Source organism: Macrotis lagotis, chromosome 3 (genome assembly GCF_037893015.1).
Source record: "Macrotis lagotis isolate mMagLag1 chromosome 3, bilby.v1.9.chrom.fasta, whole genome shotgun sequence".
In the NCBI taxonomy this organism is placed as follows: domain Eukaryota; kingdom Metazoa; phylum Chordata; class Mammalia; order Peramelemorphia; family Peramelidae; genus Macrotis; species Macrotis lagotis.
Genome location: NC_133660.1, coordinates 97,721,238 through 97,740,941, shown reverse-complemented (window position 1 = coordinate 97,740,941; position 19,704 = coordinate 97,721,238). Strand labels below are relative to the sequence as shown.

General features: G+C 39.9%; 2 protein-coding genes across 2 annotated transcripts in view; both read left to right on the top strand.

Moving 5' to 3' along the window:
• The window catches only part of LOC141519170 (carboxypeptidase E-like), an 87,314-nt gene extending 83,966 nt beyond the window's left edge, over window positions 1-3,348 (top strand). The window contains exons 2-3 of the mRNA XM_074231564.1: window positions 1,505-1,701; window positions 3,316-3,348. Of these exons, the coding sequence (XP_074087665.1) occupies window positions 1,505-1,701; window positions 3,316-3,348 (230 nt within the window). The remainder of the gene's footprint in view (window positions 1-1,504; window positions 1,702-3,315) is intronic.
• Window positions 3,349-4,723: 1,375 nt separating this feature from the next.
• LOC141517720 (kelch-like protein 2) overlaps window positions 4,724-19,704 on the top strand; it is a 139,329-nt gene continuing 124,348 nt past the window's right edge. The window contains 1 exon segment of the mRNA XM_074229014.1: window positions 4,724-4,793. Within this exon segment, the coding sequence (XP_074085115.1) occupies window positions 4,768-4,793 (26 nt within the window). The 5' untranslated portion in view covers window positions 4,724-4,767.

Sequence of the window (19,704 nt, the reverse complement as noted above, 5' to 3'; positions counted from 1 at the left end):
TGAGGCCCAGGGAGGTTGTGACTTGGCCAGGGTCTTACAGGTATAAGTGACAAAGGCAGGATTCAAACACTTTTTCTGATTCCAGAGCCAGTACTTCTTCCCTTACCTATAGAAGTCTTAAGGTAATGTGTCCTGATGGTTCTTTTTGGTTCTCAGTAACACTAAAGTTTCCAAGTAACTGACCACAAGCATATAGGTAGCACAGTGTATTGGAAAGTATTCTGGACTTGGAGTCAGGAAAAAACTGGCTCTACCACATCCTTGGTCTCTGACTTTCATCTTATTTGACCTACCCCATAAAGCTGTGGTAAGGAAAAGTCTTTTAAATGTTACCGTGATAATAGAGTGGGAGTTATTGTTATGAAATTTCTATGGTTCTTCAGTTGATTAGATGGATACACCTAGAAAGACATATCGGTATCTCTCCATAGCTTCTAGCTTCAATTTTAAAAGTCATTAAAACGGCTTATTCCAGACTTTAAAAAATAAGAAAAAAATCTAGATCAGAGATTCTTAATCTTTTCTGTGTTATGTCTCAAAAGAATTTTTTAGGATCATAAAACATGCTGAATTAAAAAGGAGATCAATTAAATAATAACAGTTTATGTTTTTCTGTCCATTTCCATGTCTCTCTTTTATTCATCCATCTATCTATCAATTGTATGCATGTACATGTATTTGCATGTATGCATCTGCATCTACATCTATCTCTATATCTATCTCTGTCGCTGTCTCTGTCTATCTCTATCTATCTCTATCATTTATCTATATCTATATCATCTATCTATACTTATACCTATACCTATACCTATACCTATACCTATACCTATACCTATACCTATACCTATACCTAAACTATATCTATACCTATACTTATACCTATACCTATACCTATACCTATACCTATACCTATACCTATACCTATACCTATACCTCTCTCTCTCTCTCTCTCTCTCTCTCTCTCCCTCTCTCTCTCTCTCTCTCTCTCTCTCTCATCTACCAGGGATCCCAGGTTGAGGTCTCTTGGATTAAATTAGATTAGGATTAGTATAAGTACAGGAGAAGAGGTCATACAAGGATGTACTTCTCCATTATTAGAAATAACTTTGTGCAGATACTCAAGAATCTCATTAGAATGAAACTTAATCAGATACTAAATGATAGGGAAAGAATCTTTTTACCTCAGTGGTGAGATGGCTACTATGAGTTTTCATAGGAGATTGATTACTGTAGTCCTGTCATCAGGCTTGGGAATGGAAAAAGTAAGAAAGTACAAGACCAGGGAGAAATTTTTGTTCTAATACTTGTCTTGAGAGACAGCGTGATATAGTAAATAAATAGAGTGTTGTGACTGTAGTTAAGAAGACTTGGGTTTGACTCCTCATGATCATAATAATTAGTTTGGGGTAATCCTGGGCAAATCTGAGCCTTATTATCCTAAGAAACAAAACGGGCATATAAATGTATGAATTCATAATATTCATATACACCTTTGTCCTTTTAGGTGAGCCTGAATTCAAATATATTGGGAATATGCATGGTAATGAGGCTGTTGGCCGGGAATTGCTCATCTTCTTGGCTCAGTACTTGTGCAATGAATACCAGAAAGGAAATGAGACAATTATCAACTTAATCCACAATACTCGCATCCACATTATGCCTTCCTTGAATCCTGATGGTTTTGAGAAAGCGGCCTCTCAGGTGGGTATAAAAGAAAACCAGAAATTAGGTTTTTTTGTACATACAGATAGAGCATTTTACATATATATATATATATATATATATATATATATATGAGTATGTGTGCATATTTATATATATATATATATAAATAATTTAAGTACAAAAACATAATTAATAAGAACTTAGTTATTGATAACTCAGGAGACTGATAAATTTATCCAGAAATCAGAGAACAGCATTTGTTAATTAAAATGAATACTAGTATACATTTTATTAGTAAATCTATAAATGAGTTCTTTCAACTTTGTTAAAAATAAAAAGCAATATTTATTTTAAAATATTTATTTATAAATATTTATTATTATTATTATTAATTAATTAAACACATTTCCTGATTAAAAACCTAAAATTCTAGGGATTTGTAAGATCTACTAGTACTATTATGACTGCTCCATAGTAAGAGTATGAATCAGTGATTTGGTAGATAGCTCCCTCTGCTGAATTTATGGGAGAAGGACTGGCTTTCCCTAAGGGCAATGTTATAGTGATGTCAAGAACTTGTTTTTAGAAATGATGGAGCCATTTCCAAAATAAAGCAACCCAGCACATATTTAACCCCCAAGAAATCTGGTAAAAGTGACTCCACAGTTTTGTGAGTTATTGTTTGATTTTTTTTCCTGAGAGAGATTTTGTGGGTTTCCCTTACCTTTCAGATATTTGTATGGCTTTCTGATTGTTTGAAATAACTTTCTTCTAATTTTGCAAAATTTTATTTTTCAAATGCATCTTTAAAAAGTAAAAATAAATTTTAATGGAAAAGAAAATAGAGACCTGATAGCTTGATTATATGAGAGCACATAGAAGTTTAATCAATAATGAAGGGGAACTTTAATGTATTTCTAAATTACTTGTGAAAAACAGTAGTATACATACACACATGCATACACATACACAATCACACATACTACGCATACACATACATATACATGTAAATATCTCCTTCCAGCCTCCTGTATTTTGAAAGGTATCCAGTTCTGTGTAATTATATACAATACATATTTTTGGGGAGGCTAGGTGGCGCAGTGGATAAAGCACCGGCCCTGGAGTCAGGAGTACCTGGGTTCAAGTCCGGTCTCAGACACTTAATAATTATGTAGCTGTGTGGCCTTGGGCAAGCCACATAACCCCATTTGCTTTGCAAAAACCTAAAAAAATACATATTTTTACTATTGTTTTCTAGCTAATATTACCTAAAATATTTAAAATTATCTATTCTACAAAATAGGAATAATTTTATAACCCCTAAACATTTTTTCAAAACAAGAAAATTCATGTAATAAAACTCATGTTGAACATTTAAAAAAATTCCTGCTTTTTTTCAATTTGCTGTTGAGTAAAACATTTTAAAACTGACTAGAATAGCCCCGAATCAGAAAGGTCTAGTTTCTTTGTTCAACTCATGGGCTTTTAATAGGGGAATGAGAGAGAGAGAGAGAGAGAGAGAGAGAGAGAGAGAGAGAGAGAGAGAGAGAGAGAGAGAGAGAGATCTTAAATATAAATATTGCTCGTGCAAAGCCACTTTTTAGTTAAGAAGTCTAAGAGGCAATTATTTTCATTGTTATTTTTAAATAGGCACCAACCATTTGTAGGACCACTATTAGCTAAACCAAATTGTGATTTTTTTTAAACTATCAACTATTAATTACCATCTAAAAAGCCATTATGAATCCTGTGGAATGGTAAATCTCTTTATATTTATTTACATGGAAACAACATTGTATATATGGAGAAATTTTGTGTTTCCAACCCCTAAGTATTAGGAACAGTCTGGGAGATTTGTGGATTTGTATACAATCATTTTTTTTCTGTGCAATCATCTTTTTTCTGTAGTACTGTATACATAATGGAGATTTGCAGATTTATATACAATATGATCTTTTTTCCTGTGCAAATCATTTTTCTGTAGTACTGTGAATGTGGAAATGCTGCTTGTGGGGGGCATGTTGAATTAATAATAATAATAAAATATAATAATAATAATAAAAGGAAGAATAGGAATTAATCTTCCTCATGTATTCGGAAGAAGATTGGGAACAATGTGTTTTGTGGAGATATGTCTTAATATTTCGATATGTAAACAATGTAAAGACTCTCAGACTGCCTTCTGTGGGGGAGGGCAACGAGATGGGGGGGGAATTGTAAAATTCAAGATCCATTTAAAGAAGACGATCTCCGGAATCCTTGCCCCGCATTACGCCGCGGCCACGGGAGCGCCTTCCCAGCCGACCCCAGGCGCGTGCTGGCGCTGCCCGGCCCGTGCGCCCCTCCGGGGGCTGCAGTCGGAGCCCGCCTTTGCCTCGCGACGCCGCCGCTGCCTGGGCTTCGCTCCTTCGGCCCCAGCTCCTTGGCACGGCCCGGGGGATCCCGGGCCGGCTCACTCCGCGGGCCAGCGCGGGCGTCCCGGGCCCGGCTCTGCCGCCGGGGGGGCGCCTTTCCCGCCTCAGCCCGGGGACTCGGCCGGGTCTGCCCCTCCCCCCGTCTCCTCCCCCGAGGGATGACGTCGCGCGGGGGGCGGGGCGGCCGTTGCATCAGCCCCTGAGAGGGCGGCTGGGCCGGCCCCCGCCGGCCGGGACCCCGCGGCCCTCCCCAGCCGCCGCGGCCGCGGCGCGGAGGAAGAGGCGGCGCGGGGGGAGGGCCCTCTCCTGCCGCTCCGAGGCTTGCATCAGCGCCCGTCACCAGCCGTCGGCGTCGGCCCAGCCTGAACCCGGAAGTGGGCAGAACCAGCCCGTCTCGGCGGCGGCGGCGGCGGCGGCGGCGGCGGCTCCAGGGGCGGCAGCGGCGCGCGCCGGGCAGCGGGCGCCCCAGACCCGGGAGGGGAGCAGAGGAGCGGCGGAGACGGGGCGGGCTGCGAGAGGCGCCCAGCCGGCCAGCCCGGCGCGGGTCCCGCCGCGGCCCCCGGCCCGCCCAGCCCGCCGCCGCCGCCGCCGCCCGCGCGGATGGCCCCAGAGTGCCGGCGTTCGAGGCTGGAATGGTGCGGGCGGGGCGAGCGCGCCGCCTGCCTTGTGAAGCCCCGCGGGAGCCACCATGGAGATGATGCTGCTGCCTCCTGTGTGAGTGAGTGAGAGAGCCAGTGGGCGGGATGCCAGTGTGAGTGAGTGCCAGCGCGCGCGCGTGTGCGCGCCTCTGCGGCGGCCGGGCACGGGGGCAGCGGCGCGCCTCTGCCCACCTGCCCGCCGCGGGGGGGGGGCGAGCTGGGGCAGGGGCTCCCGCGGGCCCCCTCCCGAGGCGGAGGCGCGAGGCTTCTCGGGTGCACGCAGGTGCGCGTGCGCGCGTGTGCCGGGAGCCCCGGCCCGGCCGGCCCCTCACCCCGGGACACAGGGGCGAGCTGGCACGCGGCGCCGCGTCCCCTTCCCCGGCCCCGGGGGGAACCGGCCTGGTCCGGGCGGACATGCGGACTGCGATCCAATACCTGTCTGTCAAGCTGCCTCCTTGTAACGGAGTAAAGACTCTCTCGCTCCCCCTAGATAGACACATCCATACCCGTATCAATAGCTATTGCGAGGGAGAGACGGAGGAAGAACGGTCTTTATATACTTTACTAGAAGGATCAGTGTCTAAATAAATAGCTGTCTGAACCTCGGAGCCTCCTTGACATCACTGGACTCCGTCTGCTCTGAGCGGAGCCTCTTTTACCTGGCACTGCAGAAAGATGAGGATTTTATGTTTCTTTGGCTGTGTAGCGTGACAAGCACGTGTTGTTTCCTTAGCGGCTTAAGTTTTTGTTTAAAGCAATTCAAATCTGTCAAAAAGGACCCTTCAGGAATAGAAGCAGCTGGGATAGTATGTAGGAAATAGGACTGTTTTTATTTAGCAAGAGCTATTTTACCGGTTCTCTTTGTGTCGGGGGAAATTATTACAACTAAATTTTTTTTCTGATCTCCCATTTAACATTAATTTACTATTTAATATTAATTTAATGTGAATATTAATATTGCTTTCTCGTCTTGAACCTCTACGAAGGAACGAGATCCTTTTTGAGCCAGTTTTTGGAAGAGTAGAGGAGCCACATGCTGTAGAATTGTGTCTCTTTTCATGAATGCTTATTCATGCCTTCTTACCATTTTTCAGTTTGGATTTGGCTCGCCATGCTAAATGACAGTTATGTGTTGCACCGGTCTTCCTTGCTTATCTGATTATATTCCAGCAAAAAATATGGATCCTTGGCTTTGGGATGAATACTTTGCCGGTGAAATCAATTTGTAGAAGAACCATTTGGGTTCGAGAACCTCCTCAAAAGTGTCTTCAGACTCCCCCCCCCCCCAGTTTGGTCCTGGAAGGGGGTCTCTAGTCAGGAAAGTGGGTGATGGACTCTTTTCAGTCACCTTTCCTGAGAAGCTGGGCATCTGGCTTGCATCTTTGTGTGTCGGACACCTCTCTCAGATGCTGCTGTCACAAGCGCAGGGTCTGGGCAATTTGCTTGTGTGGCTCAGTCAATCCTGGAACACTCGGGAAACCTTCGGAAGCAGCAACAATGCATCTTGAACTGTTCCTGAAGGCAGGGACCCTTAGGCTGTGGGGACAGGAATCCCTGACGAATTTTTCCTTCTCTTTCAACTTCATGTCAGTTCTTCAGAAGCCCCTTGTTATCCTTGAGGCGTGAGAAACTAAAGGAATAGAGAAGTGTATTTGAGATGCTGCAGAGCAGAAAAGGGTGGGGAGAGGGGTGGTTTCTCAGGGTGAGGGAGCAGGCTAATAGAAAATGGCAAAAAAAAAAATAAACAATGAAAAAATAAAGCAATAGGATTAAGATACAGGCAGTGAAACTACTGATTAAAATGAATTGCCTTGAGATAAAACTGCAATTTCACCATTCAGCACCCCCCCTTTTTGATTGTATGGTGCTAACTCTATTGCAATAATAAATTATTGAACTATAGATTAAAAATTCTTAAAATTTGACAATACTGTCAGTTTTCAACATTTAATTATAAAGACATATTTTGCCTGTTTCTGAATATTATGAATTAAGATTGCTATGTATCTAATAGGATACTCCCTTTGTCTCTGTCTTTTCTTGTATGTGCTGGTTTAGTTCACGCTTCTCTTGTATACCATAAGGATGTTTTTTCCCTTCCCCTCATTTTTCTTCTTTGCTTCTCCTCTTATCAGTCTACTCTTTTACCTCTTCTCACTTCTGAGTTTGAAACCATTCCCACTTTGAGTGATATACCAAGGCTGAAAGTCTTGGTGTCTGTGCTGTTTCTTCTCAGACTTATCAGGGAAGTCAGATTCAGACCAGAGAATAGGGAGAGAATCCTGATCTTGGTGGAAGTTCAGTTCAGTTCAGCAACCATTTATTGAGTGCCTATTATGATGCCAGTCATTGTGTTATGTATGGTAATGAAAAGATAAAAAAGGAAGGTAGCCCTTGTTCTCAAAGAACATCTTTGTTGAGGTGATGGAAACCACTTGGAACACATGCAAAAAATAAACACACACATGCACACACACACACACACACACACACACGATAATTTCTATTCATATTGGGAGAGAAGCAATAATTAATGGACATGTGGAGAAAGACCTTTTTCTCAGAGGTAATCCCTAAACTGAACTTTAAAGGAAGCTTGGAATTCTTGTAAGGGAGAGGAAATGGTATTCAATTTGTCTCTGGCTTACACCCAAGGGGGGAAGAGCTTTATCCCCTTTTCCCATTCCCCACCCCACACTGACCCTTGAGAAATTTTATTCATGGCCTTAATTTGTCATGCCTTTCAAGCTCATTTCATCTGGAGTTGTGGTAAAGTTGAGTGACTTTTGCTCCACTAATTCTTGGATGACTCCATGTTGGCCAGGTTCAACAGTCCTGTATCTTTTCTGCCCCAAGGTTCTTCTTCAGTCCTCTGCTTCTGTCACTGTTTCTTATTGAGTTTTATAGTTCTGGTGGTACTCTTACCATTCTTACACATATGACCATATGCATGGCTTTGGACCTCTCTTACAATTGCCTAATAGCAATGTTGCAATTATGTAGTGGTAGAGATTGGCCAACCATTATGTGCATATGAATTTGGGCTATGAATTGATCCTGGTAGATTCAACAAAAGTTGCAGAAGTCTTTTTCAAAAAAATTCATCTATGAATCTATTTCCTTATTTTGGGGGTCTTGCTTTACAGCTTAAAGTAGACAATTGTCTAGAATATGGGAAGTTGAATACTTTGCCTAAAGTCACACTACCCTGGTATACTACTTATTACATGTTAGAGGTCAAATTAGAACTTATGTCTTCCTGATTGTGTGACCAGCATTTCAACCAATAGAATGACATGTACAAAGGTGGTATATCAATAAAGTAGCCTTGTTACCAGGAAGCCTGACCAGGATTGATTCTAATGATTCTATGAAAGTTACATTGAAGGGTGGGAATAATGAGTAAATGAAAACTTATGAACTTCAACTTAGATAGGTAAATCTTTTTGGTTTACTTTGCAAGGCAGTCTTCTTCTCCCTCAACATTTTCTTATTAGTGCCTCCTTTTTACATTAGCAGAATACTGCTTATTCCATTGGCTTTGCTTTTATTCTTTGTCATTTTCAAGAATAAACAATAAAATACATTCTACATCACCATTTCACCTTTCCCTAGAGCAAAGTGAAATATCATAGACATAGAAATATACTACCCATCCCCAGTTTTTAATATTTCTCTCTTTGGGCTCTAGTGAAGTATTATTTTCGGTTTCCCTTATTTAGTCTCCATTTTATTTGAAGTCCCTTTCATCTGATAGTCCAGAACTCCCACACATTAGAGAAATGAATGGGAACATCTAGAGAAGGAGATTTGATTGAGGGAAAGAGATGGCAAGAAAGCATAATCCCATTAGTGTTAGGGACATGAGATTCTGGAGAAAGTAGCTTTAAAGTTATATTCCTTTAAAGTGCCAGCTCAGTGAAATCATCCAAGAAAAATTTTCAAGTTAATTGAATATCAGGTGACAATATAGAAAGATAGGTGGAAATTTCCTTGACTGTGTCTGTTTGCAGAAATAGAGAGAGATGCTTATGAAGATCTTGTTCAATTTTTCTTTCTGCCTCAGGATCAAGAAGGTTGATACTTTATGCAAGAAATGATAATTTCCTCCCAGGTGCTGTTTTCCAAAATCCCAGGTACATTTCATGCTTATAAGCCAATTCTGTGGACTATGAGCTATTGGGCGTTGGCACGAGTTAAACATGACTTCTTTTTGAATGCATCATGTTCATTTTTCTAATACCGGGCAAGTAGCATCAGCATAAATACATGTGAGGAATTGATTGTGGTTATGTGTTAGATAGTCTTTCTGATTTTTTTCTGATGCTGATTATCAACATTCATGAAACATTTCCTCTCTTTGTAGTGTATCATCTGATTCTCCTCTCCTCTCTCATCATTCCTTTAGTTTTCTGATAATTCTTTTTCTTCCCACTGTTTACTCCTCAGTCATCTATCCATTTCTCCTCACTCTTACTCGCCTAGTGCTCATTCACTCACATATTATCTTTTAAATCAAGGGTTTCTCACGGAGCATTAAACATTAAAAAACATGACATTAAAATTTTTTGATAATTATATTTCTGCATAACTGGTTTCCTTCGTCATTTTGTGAATTTTATGCATTATAAAAAACAGTATTCCATGACCCAAAACAAGGTTAAAAGCCCCTGCGGTAGGCTCGTTGATTTCTTTCTATTCGGGAACCTAGTATCTGAATTTCCAGCCTAGATTTCTCTGCAAATAGATTAATTTGTGGACCTATAGGACTACTATTTGGTTATTGTCATCTACAATTTTCCTGCTTCGATACTTCAAGATAACTGATTTCATCAAGGGTGCCCTCTCTTCACTCTAACTGGTGACAACCAGTTCTAAACATCTAAGTTGGATCTCTAATGATAGATACCCAGATTTTCATTGCACCAATATTTTCAACCATTTTAAGCTTGCTAGGACATGCCAGATCACATGCTCTTTTAGAATAGCCTTTGAGAACATGGGATAAAGCATCAGAATAGTTGGGGGTGGGGTGGACAGAAGGATACCTACACTGTAAATGGAATATGTAAGTCTGAATATTCATCTTTGATTCCTTTCACCAGGACCCTTTCTGTTACAATCATTCTCCTAGTTCCCAGTATTCAAACCTTTGGAATCACCATGCATTTCTCTCTGATAGCCATTGTCATCAAGTTCTTTATAGTCTATAATAATAATAATAATAACAGATAGTATTTATATAGTACTTTAAGACTCTCTTGGCACTTTACAAATACCTCATTTGATCCTCACAAGAAATCTGGGAGTTTCTACCTGCAGGATTACTATGATATTCTCCATTTTTGTTTTTGGTTTTTGTGTTAATCGCGCATAGAAGTCTTTATCCGCAAAGAGATAAAACTGATACAGATAACTATAGTAAAACCCAGAACCCAAATGAGAAGCCTTATGAAAAGAGCATTGGATTTGGAGTTAGACTATGTTAGTTTGAATTTTTTTTTCCCTAATCAGACCATCTTGTGTAAGGAACTCTTGGTGAAGAACTCTTCCTATCAGTACAGATCAAGACCTCTTCAACTTACGGCTTTGGAGTGAGTGTTGTCTGGAGGCAACGTGACTTATCTAGGGTCTTATAGCCAGTGTGTGACTGAGGCAATTTTTGAACTCCCTTCCTGACTCTAAAGCCATACTCTACACCACACTGCTTTGTAGTTTGAAATTTAATAGGAATATAGGTAAAGACTTATTTTTGGTTTAATAAATTAGTATAACTTGTGATGTTTGTCCTTCCTTCTTGAAGAAGACCATGGCATCAGGGAAGTGATGCCATGACATGCAATTGAACTGAATTTGAGTGACCAGCCTCACCTTCTTCTGCAGAGTCATCTGGATCCAGTGACCAGAGATGAATCAGAACTACTGGATATGACCCTGAATGTGAAGCAATCAGGGTTAAGTGACTTGCCCAAGGTCACAACTAGTAAATGTCAAATGTCTAAGGTCAGATTTGAACCCTGGTCCTCCTGACTCCAGGGCTGGTGCTTTATCTTCTACAGGGGTGGGGAATCTCCTAGTATTGTTCAGACATTGCTAAGGCATCCACAGTGGGTATTTGAAATTCAATAAATCTAGTAGTTTTTTTAAAGGGTGAATTAATTAAATGTTTGACCAAATATAGACTATGAATCAAGTTATAAATATCCAAATGACCCTTGGCAGAAAAAAAGGCTCCCTATCCCTGATCTGCTGCACCAACTAGCTGTCCTTAACTAAGCTTTATAACTACAGGATAAGAGATGAGTAGTTAACCATTCATCTGAAAAAAATGGGTTTAGTGGACAACAACCTCCTTTCAGTTAAACTTTGTTGTTTGGAAGCCAAAAAAAGATAACACAGACACATATGTAATAGACCACCTTAAGAGAAGCATATTGTCCAGAATTAGTGAAGTGAGGGTCTCACTATACTTGATATTATTCATGAGTATTGTGCTTAGGAACATTGATATATAATTTGTTACAGTTACAGGTCCTTCCCACTGATCGGGGCTAGAGTATTTAAGAAGAAAGAGAGCAAAATAAGTTTATTTTTAAAAAGTTAATTAAAAAAAATCAATGCCCTTCCCAAAATATGGTTCATTCCCAGGAACCTCATTTATTTGCTATAAAAAATCTTTATAGGTCAGCAAAACAAATTCTGTCATTGGCCATGTTCAAAAGATAGTTGTCTCATTTGTACCCCAGGCTATCATTGTTTCTTCAAGAGTTGGAGTAGCCAGGTCCACCATCAGGCCTCTGGAATTACGATTGGCTTTCATGTTTATTGTTGATATTAAAGCTTTGAGAGTTGTTTGTTTTTACATTGTAATTAATATATAAACGTTCCACTCATTTCACTCTGCATGAGTTCATATATGTCAGGGAAGGATACTGGTAAACTTTTTGTTTATTAAGTGCTTGTTTATGATCAGTTAAATGACTGACTGAATCCTAGTGACTGGATAGTATGTTCTGAAGAGGGCCTACAATGGTGAAGACCTCAGGGATGTTGCCAGACCGTGGACATTCCAAGGTCTTTATAACCTAGCCTCTTTTTGTCTGGCTTCATACATCTTACTCCCAAATAGTAACCCCTGGTCCATGATCGAGACCCTCCGTTTTTCTATTCCAGGCATTTTCTCTGGCTGTCTCCCCACCCCCCACCCCCAACCCCCACTCTGATTCCTGACTTCCTTGGAGTCTCATCTAAAAATCCCAACTTCCCTAACTTTTCTTAATTCTCGTGCTTTCCCTCTTTTAATTATTTCCTATTAATCTTCCTGCTTTGTATATATTTGTTTCCATGTTAACCTCCTTCATTAGATTTTTAGCTTCCTGAGGGCAGGGATCGTCTTTTTTGCTTCTTTTTATGTCCCTAGAAGTTACTTAGCAGAGTGCCTGCCAACATTTTAGACACTTAAAAAATGTTTATTGTATCAAATTGAATTTAGCTTTAAGGAGAAGCTGTCATGCTATCCACATGTCTTTTTAAGGACTGTGTTGAGGAAGAGGGGTTTTTCTTCCTCTTTTGGAAAAGCATTTCTTAATATTAAAGATAAGAGGAACCTTAGATGCCCACCATTTTAAAGATGAGGAAGGCCACTGAAATCTGAGACAGTTCACCATCCTGACCAAGCATGCACAGGTGGTACATTAGAGGAGTCTAATACGGAATCTTTAACCTCATGCTCTGCCCTCCCCCCCCATTCTTTATGGCCATGTTTTGCATGGCCCAGAAAACAGAATCAGAAACAAAAGTTGAAAGTTTCAGAGAGGTAAATATAAGCTTAAGACTTTAGGGAGAAAATTGTATTACAATCAGATCTCTCTGGAATGGTAACAGAAACCTTAAGAGTAGTGAGTTTGTAAGCAAAGACTGTATTACTACTGTTAGGGATGTTGTAGAGAGAATTATTGATGAGGCATGAGTTGGAGATGATCTTGATTAAGCCCTTAGCTCTATGATGTGGTGATTCTGGGAATCTCAGCTGTCACTCTTGATACCCTTTGACCTTAGACAATTTGTTTCCTTTTTGCAGATTTGTTTTCCCTGTTTCTTCATCTGTAAAATGTTCTTTCTGGCTCCGATCCTCCATTTCTATAAGGTCATAAGAGAGGAAACAAACTAAATGCTACGAAAGTTCATAAGACAAAGATCTAGGGAAAGTTCTTAGAAGAAAGAAGGTCTTGAAATAGGGATATGATCTCAGAAGGTGGAAATGGGGGGGGGATGCTAAAGCATGGGACACAGTGAGCAAATAAAAGTAGGGAGTAATATGTTCATGTAATTATGATTAATTATAGAAGAATAATGAAACATTTGAAGGATAATTTTGGTGAGATAGTGGAATGGAGTCCAGTGGTTGAGAGACCTTGAATGCCAAGCTTAGGAGCCATTGGCAACATTTGAACAAAACCATTCTGTGAACAAATCTTTACTTGAAGAAGAGTGCTTGGTCAGATGTGGGTAGTCTGAATTCATTGTAGATGAGATGGGAGAAGTAGTGACCTTGAAATAATTCAACTGGAAAATTTAGCCAATTATTAGATTTGGTGGATAGAAGGAGACCTAGAATGAGTTCCTAAGTCATTGCCCTGGCTCTTCTGTTTTTTTCTTTCAAGTCTTTTTTTTTTATTTTTTTGATTTTTCCAACCACATCATTGAGAACATTCATTTCCCTGTGTATTCATAGGTTGTACATTTTTCTACCTCCCTCCCTTTTCATCTCTACCCCACCCTCAGCAGTGAAGAGTCTGATAAAAGTTGTTTATGTGCACCCATGTTTAACATGTTCACATATTAGTCATTTTGTGTATGAGGAATTAGGACCCTCCAATTTTTCTTTTATCCAATTGTCTCAAAATCCCACTTCTCTCAGACTATTCTTTAGGAACCTATAGTAGGGGCCAGTTATCAGATCCAAGGAAGATACTACAGGCCCACCCTCCTGTCAGCAGGTGCCCTCAGTCCCTGACAAAATATGACAATGTGTTTTTTATTGCCTTTGCTCATGTTATTTCTTGCCTCCTCCTTTTTGCCAAGTCAAATCCCGTAGTTCCTTCAGGGTGACTTCTCAGTTCTCTTCAATTTTTGTATCACATAGTGTATAAACCCTCACTTTAGTATATGCTGACTTGGATAATTCTATTGTGGTATTTGTATATTTGATGTAACTATTGAATTCTTTTGTTGTTTCCCAAATGCCTACTCTGACTTGATCCTTTTCTCCTTGAGTTGAGGTTCTTTTTTCTTCAGCTTAACACCGTTTCAGTAGCCACTAACCTGGTAGGAAGGAAAGCCATGGTATAAATAAGTAATAATAGCTATGAATTAGATAATAATTCTGAGTTGGAGGATGTATGCATTTTTTTACTAACACAACATATAGGTTTTCTGTTTTTAGTTTATTTGTTATTTTTAAATATCCTAGTTAATGATAAAAAGGATCAGTACTTTGCTATAGCCTGGCTGATTGATTGCCCCACCTACCAGCTCAATTTCCTTTATCTTTAAAATGGGCATAGTGTAAGTGGATATCTCAGAGAGGATCAAATAAGATCAAAGTATTAACAGACTTAGAGGGAGAGGGGTTTATTTTAAAGGTCACTGAGTCCAACTCCCTCATTTTTATAGATGAAGAAATTGAGGTCCAGGGAAGTTAAATGACTTGCCTAGAGTCACACAGTAAGTGATTAATGTGGAATTCAAGCCCATGTAGGTCTTCCTGACTTTGAGCCCACCTTGTCACATACTGTAATGTATGTGAGTTTCTTTTGCAAGCCTTGAAGCTCTATGCGAATATTATTAATTACCATGAACTCTCTACCAGGGATTTTCCTGTAGGGAATGTCATCCTTCAGTCCTGCTATAATTGTCCAGTTTCAAGGACAAAGGTGGTTCATTGTATCCAGTAGATGGGAGGGAGAAAGGGAAGCAGAGCTAACTGCTAGCTTTTTACAGCTGAATTATTCAATCTTATTGTGGTTCTCTAGATACTCCCATCAACCTCTCCACCTCAAACATTTTAATCACCTCTTCCTACCTCAACTTTAATACTATCTGCCAAAACAAATCAACACTTTACAGCCCTAGCAGGAAAGGGATGATAGATGTAAACACCTCCCACTCTTCTCTCCTGGGTTCAAATCTCATCTTTTCATTTGCCAAGTCACTGCAGAGACATTGGACATCCCCTCTGCTTATTCCTGGCTGTTGGAGTCTGGCAGTGCAATTTCCAGCACTGGTTTTTTTTTCACATAAAGCAACCTTGGCTGGCAGAATTTGTTAAGGATAGAATTTTGTTGTGATTTGCCTGTGTGATATTCCAAGACTGACTAGCCAATTCAATACATGAGATCATCTTGTTACCATGCTCTAAAAGGAAGGTGAGGGTATCTGAAGTGAAGGGAATCTCTGCTTTCTCTAGAATTGTGGTATTTGTTCTTACCAGACTTAAGATGTTCCCATACCTGACAAGAATGATCTATTGACGGGGAGGTTAGGTGGCACAGTGGATAAAGCACCGGCCCTGAAGTCAGGAGTACCTGGGTTCAAATCCAGTCTCAGACACTTAATAATTACCTAGCCATGTGGCCTTGGGCAAGCCACTTAACCCCATTTGCCTTGTAAAAACCTAAAAAAAAAAAAAAAAAATGATCTACTGACCAACATTAAACAGGAGCACTTACCAGGTAGAATCATGGAGTGGAATTAGTCTGCCAGTGTTGAATCTAGTGTTCTAAGAGATTAGCTCTTGGGTCTCTAAGCAAATCTTCCCTTTCCATTGTTGAGTCCACCCCTCTCGTTAATTTTCTAGGATAGTGATTCCTTTCCTTTTGCAATCTCCAATATTTATGCTATTTGGTTGGTACTAAATCAGTGACAAACTCTTTCCTCCGAATAACCTGGATCTGGAGGAGGTGTCCTTGTCCATAGATAGTTTACAGTCCAGTAGTGAGAACATAACAGATATATGGTGATAATATATGTTTTAAAATTTTATTTCCATATAAAGTCATATATACCAGACCCAGTGAGTGTAGGTTGGATGTGTTGAAAATACATTTGGTCTGCGCAAAAGAACGCAAAGCAATAAACAGCACGAAGAGGCACAGAGAAAAGTCCTTGATTCTAGACTTGGCTTAACCATTTGCTAGCCTCATTGTCCTCATTTGGATAGGGATTAGACTGTGTTTTCAGTGGTTTAGGAAACTTCCCAAACCGGTGCAAGTTGGCATTTTCTAGACAGCTTAGAGAGATGCAGTAGAGCTGTCAGAGGTTAAATGAGTTGCCCAAGTCATTAGAAGTTAGGGTGGAACTTGATTCCAGGCCTCCTCTTTATCCAGTATGCCACATTATCTCTTTCTCTCTCTCTCTCTCTCTCTCTCTCCCTCTCCCTCTCCCTCTTCCTCTCCCATCTCTTTGTCTATCTCTGCCTCTCTCTGCCTCTCTCTTTTCTCTCCCCTCTCTGTCTTTCTCTCTTTGTAACTGTCTTAAAGTTTCCGTCTGTCTCTGTGTCTCTCTCTCTCTCTCCCTTCTGTCTTTTTGTGTCTCTGTCTTTTTTGTTTCTCTCTCTTCCCTTTTTTTAACTCTCACTTTGTGTTTGTCTCTTTTTTTTTCTGTTTTTTTCTTTCCCCTTCCCCTCAGCTGGAAAATGAGGACAATATTCAATTTCCTATCTACCAGGATTATTGAAAGGGGCGAGCTCCATAATGTGTCTTTTCAGTGAGAGTTAATAGGGATGGCTCCTGAAAGATAAGCAGGAGCTGAAAGCAGATGAACTTGGCCAATATCTGGCATTATCAGGGAGGTGACTCATTTTGAACAAAGGACTCTCACATCTCATGATGGGAAAAAGAGTTGTGGAACATACTACTCTGTGTAGAGGATGGAGATCAACTTTTGGCCACTGAACAGACTATACATACTGTGAAGTGACAGCCACATGGCAGGTTTCGCAGCTTTGTTCTTTCATGTGGATAATAGTGTAGGCTATCAACACATCATTTCCAGTTTAGGATCCCTTCTTTCTAAAGCAAGGGGGGGGGGGTCTTCCGCATCTAAATTTATGCAGTAGATCCACGATCAATTCTACCAGTGTCTATTTAGTGATTGCTGCTTGTCCCATATGGTGCTAGTGGACAGCACCAGCTCTGGAATCTAGAGGACCTGAATTCAAATATGACTCAGATACCTTTTAGCTGCCTTCAAAGTACTTAAACTTTCCAGGAGCTTGGGAGGGAGGGAGGAGAAAAATGGAGGAATAGAAGAACAAGTAGAAAAACAGCTGCACAGGAAAATAAAGACAAATTAGGCTTAGACCTCTCAAGCACTGGACAGACATGTGGATTTATATCAGGAAATGACTGTAGATGTAGTCTAATTGAAATTACATAATTACAGATGAGGAAGCAGAGACCCAGGATAGTGAACAGACTTTTCCAAGGTCTTTGGGTATATTAAATTCAATTCAAGGAAGCATTCTTAAGTGGATAGTGGTCTTTGCTAAGTATTAAAGATATAAAGATGAAACATGTCTTTGCCTTTAGGAGGTTTGTAGCTAATAGTGAGAATAAAAACAAATAAATACATAATTAGAATACAAATTTTAAGTTGTTTTTTTTCCTCCCTTTATTTTTTCAATTACATGCAAAGATAGTTTTCAACATTCACCTTTTGCAAGCCTTTGAGTTCCACATTTTTCTACCACCCCTTTCTTCCCTCCCCCTTCCCAATGCACTGAACAATCTGATATAGGTTTTATATGTTAAATCTTTTTTTTTTTAGGTTTTTGCAAGGCAAATGGGGTTAAGTGGCTTGCCCAAGGCCACACAGCTAGGTAAATTATTAAGTGTCTGAGACTGGATTTGAACCCAGGTACTCCTGACTCCAAGGCCGGTGCTTTATCCACTACACCACCTAGCTGCCCTATATGTTAAATCTTGACTGTGATATAAAGTCATAAATGTAAAAGGAAATGTAGACCTATTAAATATCTCTTTTTCTCTCTCTGTGTAAATGTATAATCAAATGAGGGAAATTATCTTTAAACACAGACTTGGAAGACTTGCTTTGGGCTGTTATTCATCAGCTCACTTCTAGTGGACAGTAATCAGCAAGAAGGCTTCCAGTTTCTGTTTGTAAAACATTGTTATACCGAAACCCTTATCCAGGAGCCTCATGTCTCTTCTGAAGTATGTTTCCATTTTCTCTGGATGAGTGATAATAGAAATGAATATGCGGCATACACTAAGAAATGATTCTACATATCCCGAAAAAAGTAGCATTTTCAAATAAGTTATAGTTGGCCTGTGAAGTGGAAAGAACACTGGTTTGTAGCTCTGCCTGGGGCATGTGACCTGGGGCAAATCATGTATTGTCAATGAGCCTCAGTTTCTTCATCTAAAGAATAAGATCAATAATATTCAAATTGTCTGATTTCTGTTTGTTGTATCAATTAGAGGAGGTATAGAATGTGCTTTGCAAAATTCCATATAAATATAATTATTAACATTACTTCCAGAAAGAACTAATTGAAAGAAAAAATATCCTTGAACACTCAGTATATGACTTAGTAGCATCAGTGTACCAGAGGAGCACCCTTGGTATCATGAGTGTCACATTGGGCTTTGTAAAAAATTTATAGAAAAAGATTGGTAAGAACCTATAAGATGAGAAGGCATTCAGGACCCTATAGGAAGAGATCACTTTCAGGATCAGTTCTGTCTATAGCTTTATGTGACTTAACTATTTGTGTTTAATCTCTGTATATTTTAATTTTTAATAGTTTGAGGGTACTATTTTTATTAATTACTTTTGCATATGACTGATATGCCCCTAACTTAAATTCAGTAACAACTAGACATTTATATAGAGGACATATAGTCCTGCAAATAGAACTCTCAGCATGCTTTGCTGGGAAAGGCCTCCTACTGTCATATATTATTTTTTCTCCAACTTCATTGAGTTGAGTACTTTCTGGAAGATTTCTGTCTTCATCTAATTTCCTGACCCTAGAAAGGATGAAATCAGAAAAATTGAAGGGTGGGGTGGAGAGATAAACAACACAGAAGCAAATTTCTCTGTTGGACTTTCCTTCTCATTCCATCTCTTTTGCCCTTGTCTCTCCCCATTAAGCTCACCCCCTTTCTTAGCCTCCTTTAACTGCAAAGGATGTAGCAACCCTCATGCCAAAAGGAAAAAAAAATATTAGGAAAACTAGTGGCAAATCACTGTTCCCCAAGGGGCTCCTAATCCTCACTTGTAGGATTCCTCCTAGCTATTTACCACTTCAATGGGGAGGGGCTCTCCGATGTTCACTAGCTGACTAACTTTAGCTGAAACTACTGTTGTGTAGGGGACCAGAGGAAGTAAAACTTTTAGGGAGAAGAAAGCACTAGGAGCACCCTCTGATGTGAGAACACTTAAAGGATTAATTTTCTCTGCCAAATTGAAGTATGGAAAAGAAGTGAGGGAGGAAATATACTTCTAAACAGTTTCCTCCCTTGTTAGAATGTAAGTCTGAGGGCAGGCATTTTCTTTTCTGCTTGTTTTTATATTCTCCTATGCTAACCATAGTGACTGGCACATGGCTTTTTTATGTGCATTTTCAATTCTTTCATTTTTCTTTATTTATTTTCTTATAAACTTAGCACCTAAATTTTTTACTGTCCTTGTTCTTTTTTTTCTTTAAGATATATGGGTGTATTCGTGTGTGTGTGTGTGTGTGTGTGTGTGTGTGTGTGTGTGTTTGTGTTCTGAAATGTTCTGGATTATTTTTAATATGAAAGTCAAGGATCTATTGAAGAGAAATATTGGGGGGGGGTGTAGAATTGCTTCTTAAAATGTTTGTTAAAGTTGCCCCAGGAGGGGCATAGAAAAATTTGGACCAGATTTCTGTTTTTGTAAAATTTGTTTAGAGTTTGATTCCATTCTTGGCTTAGTCA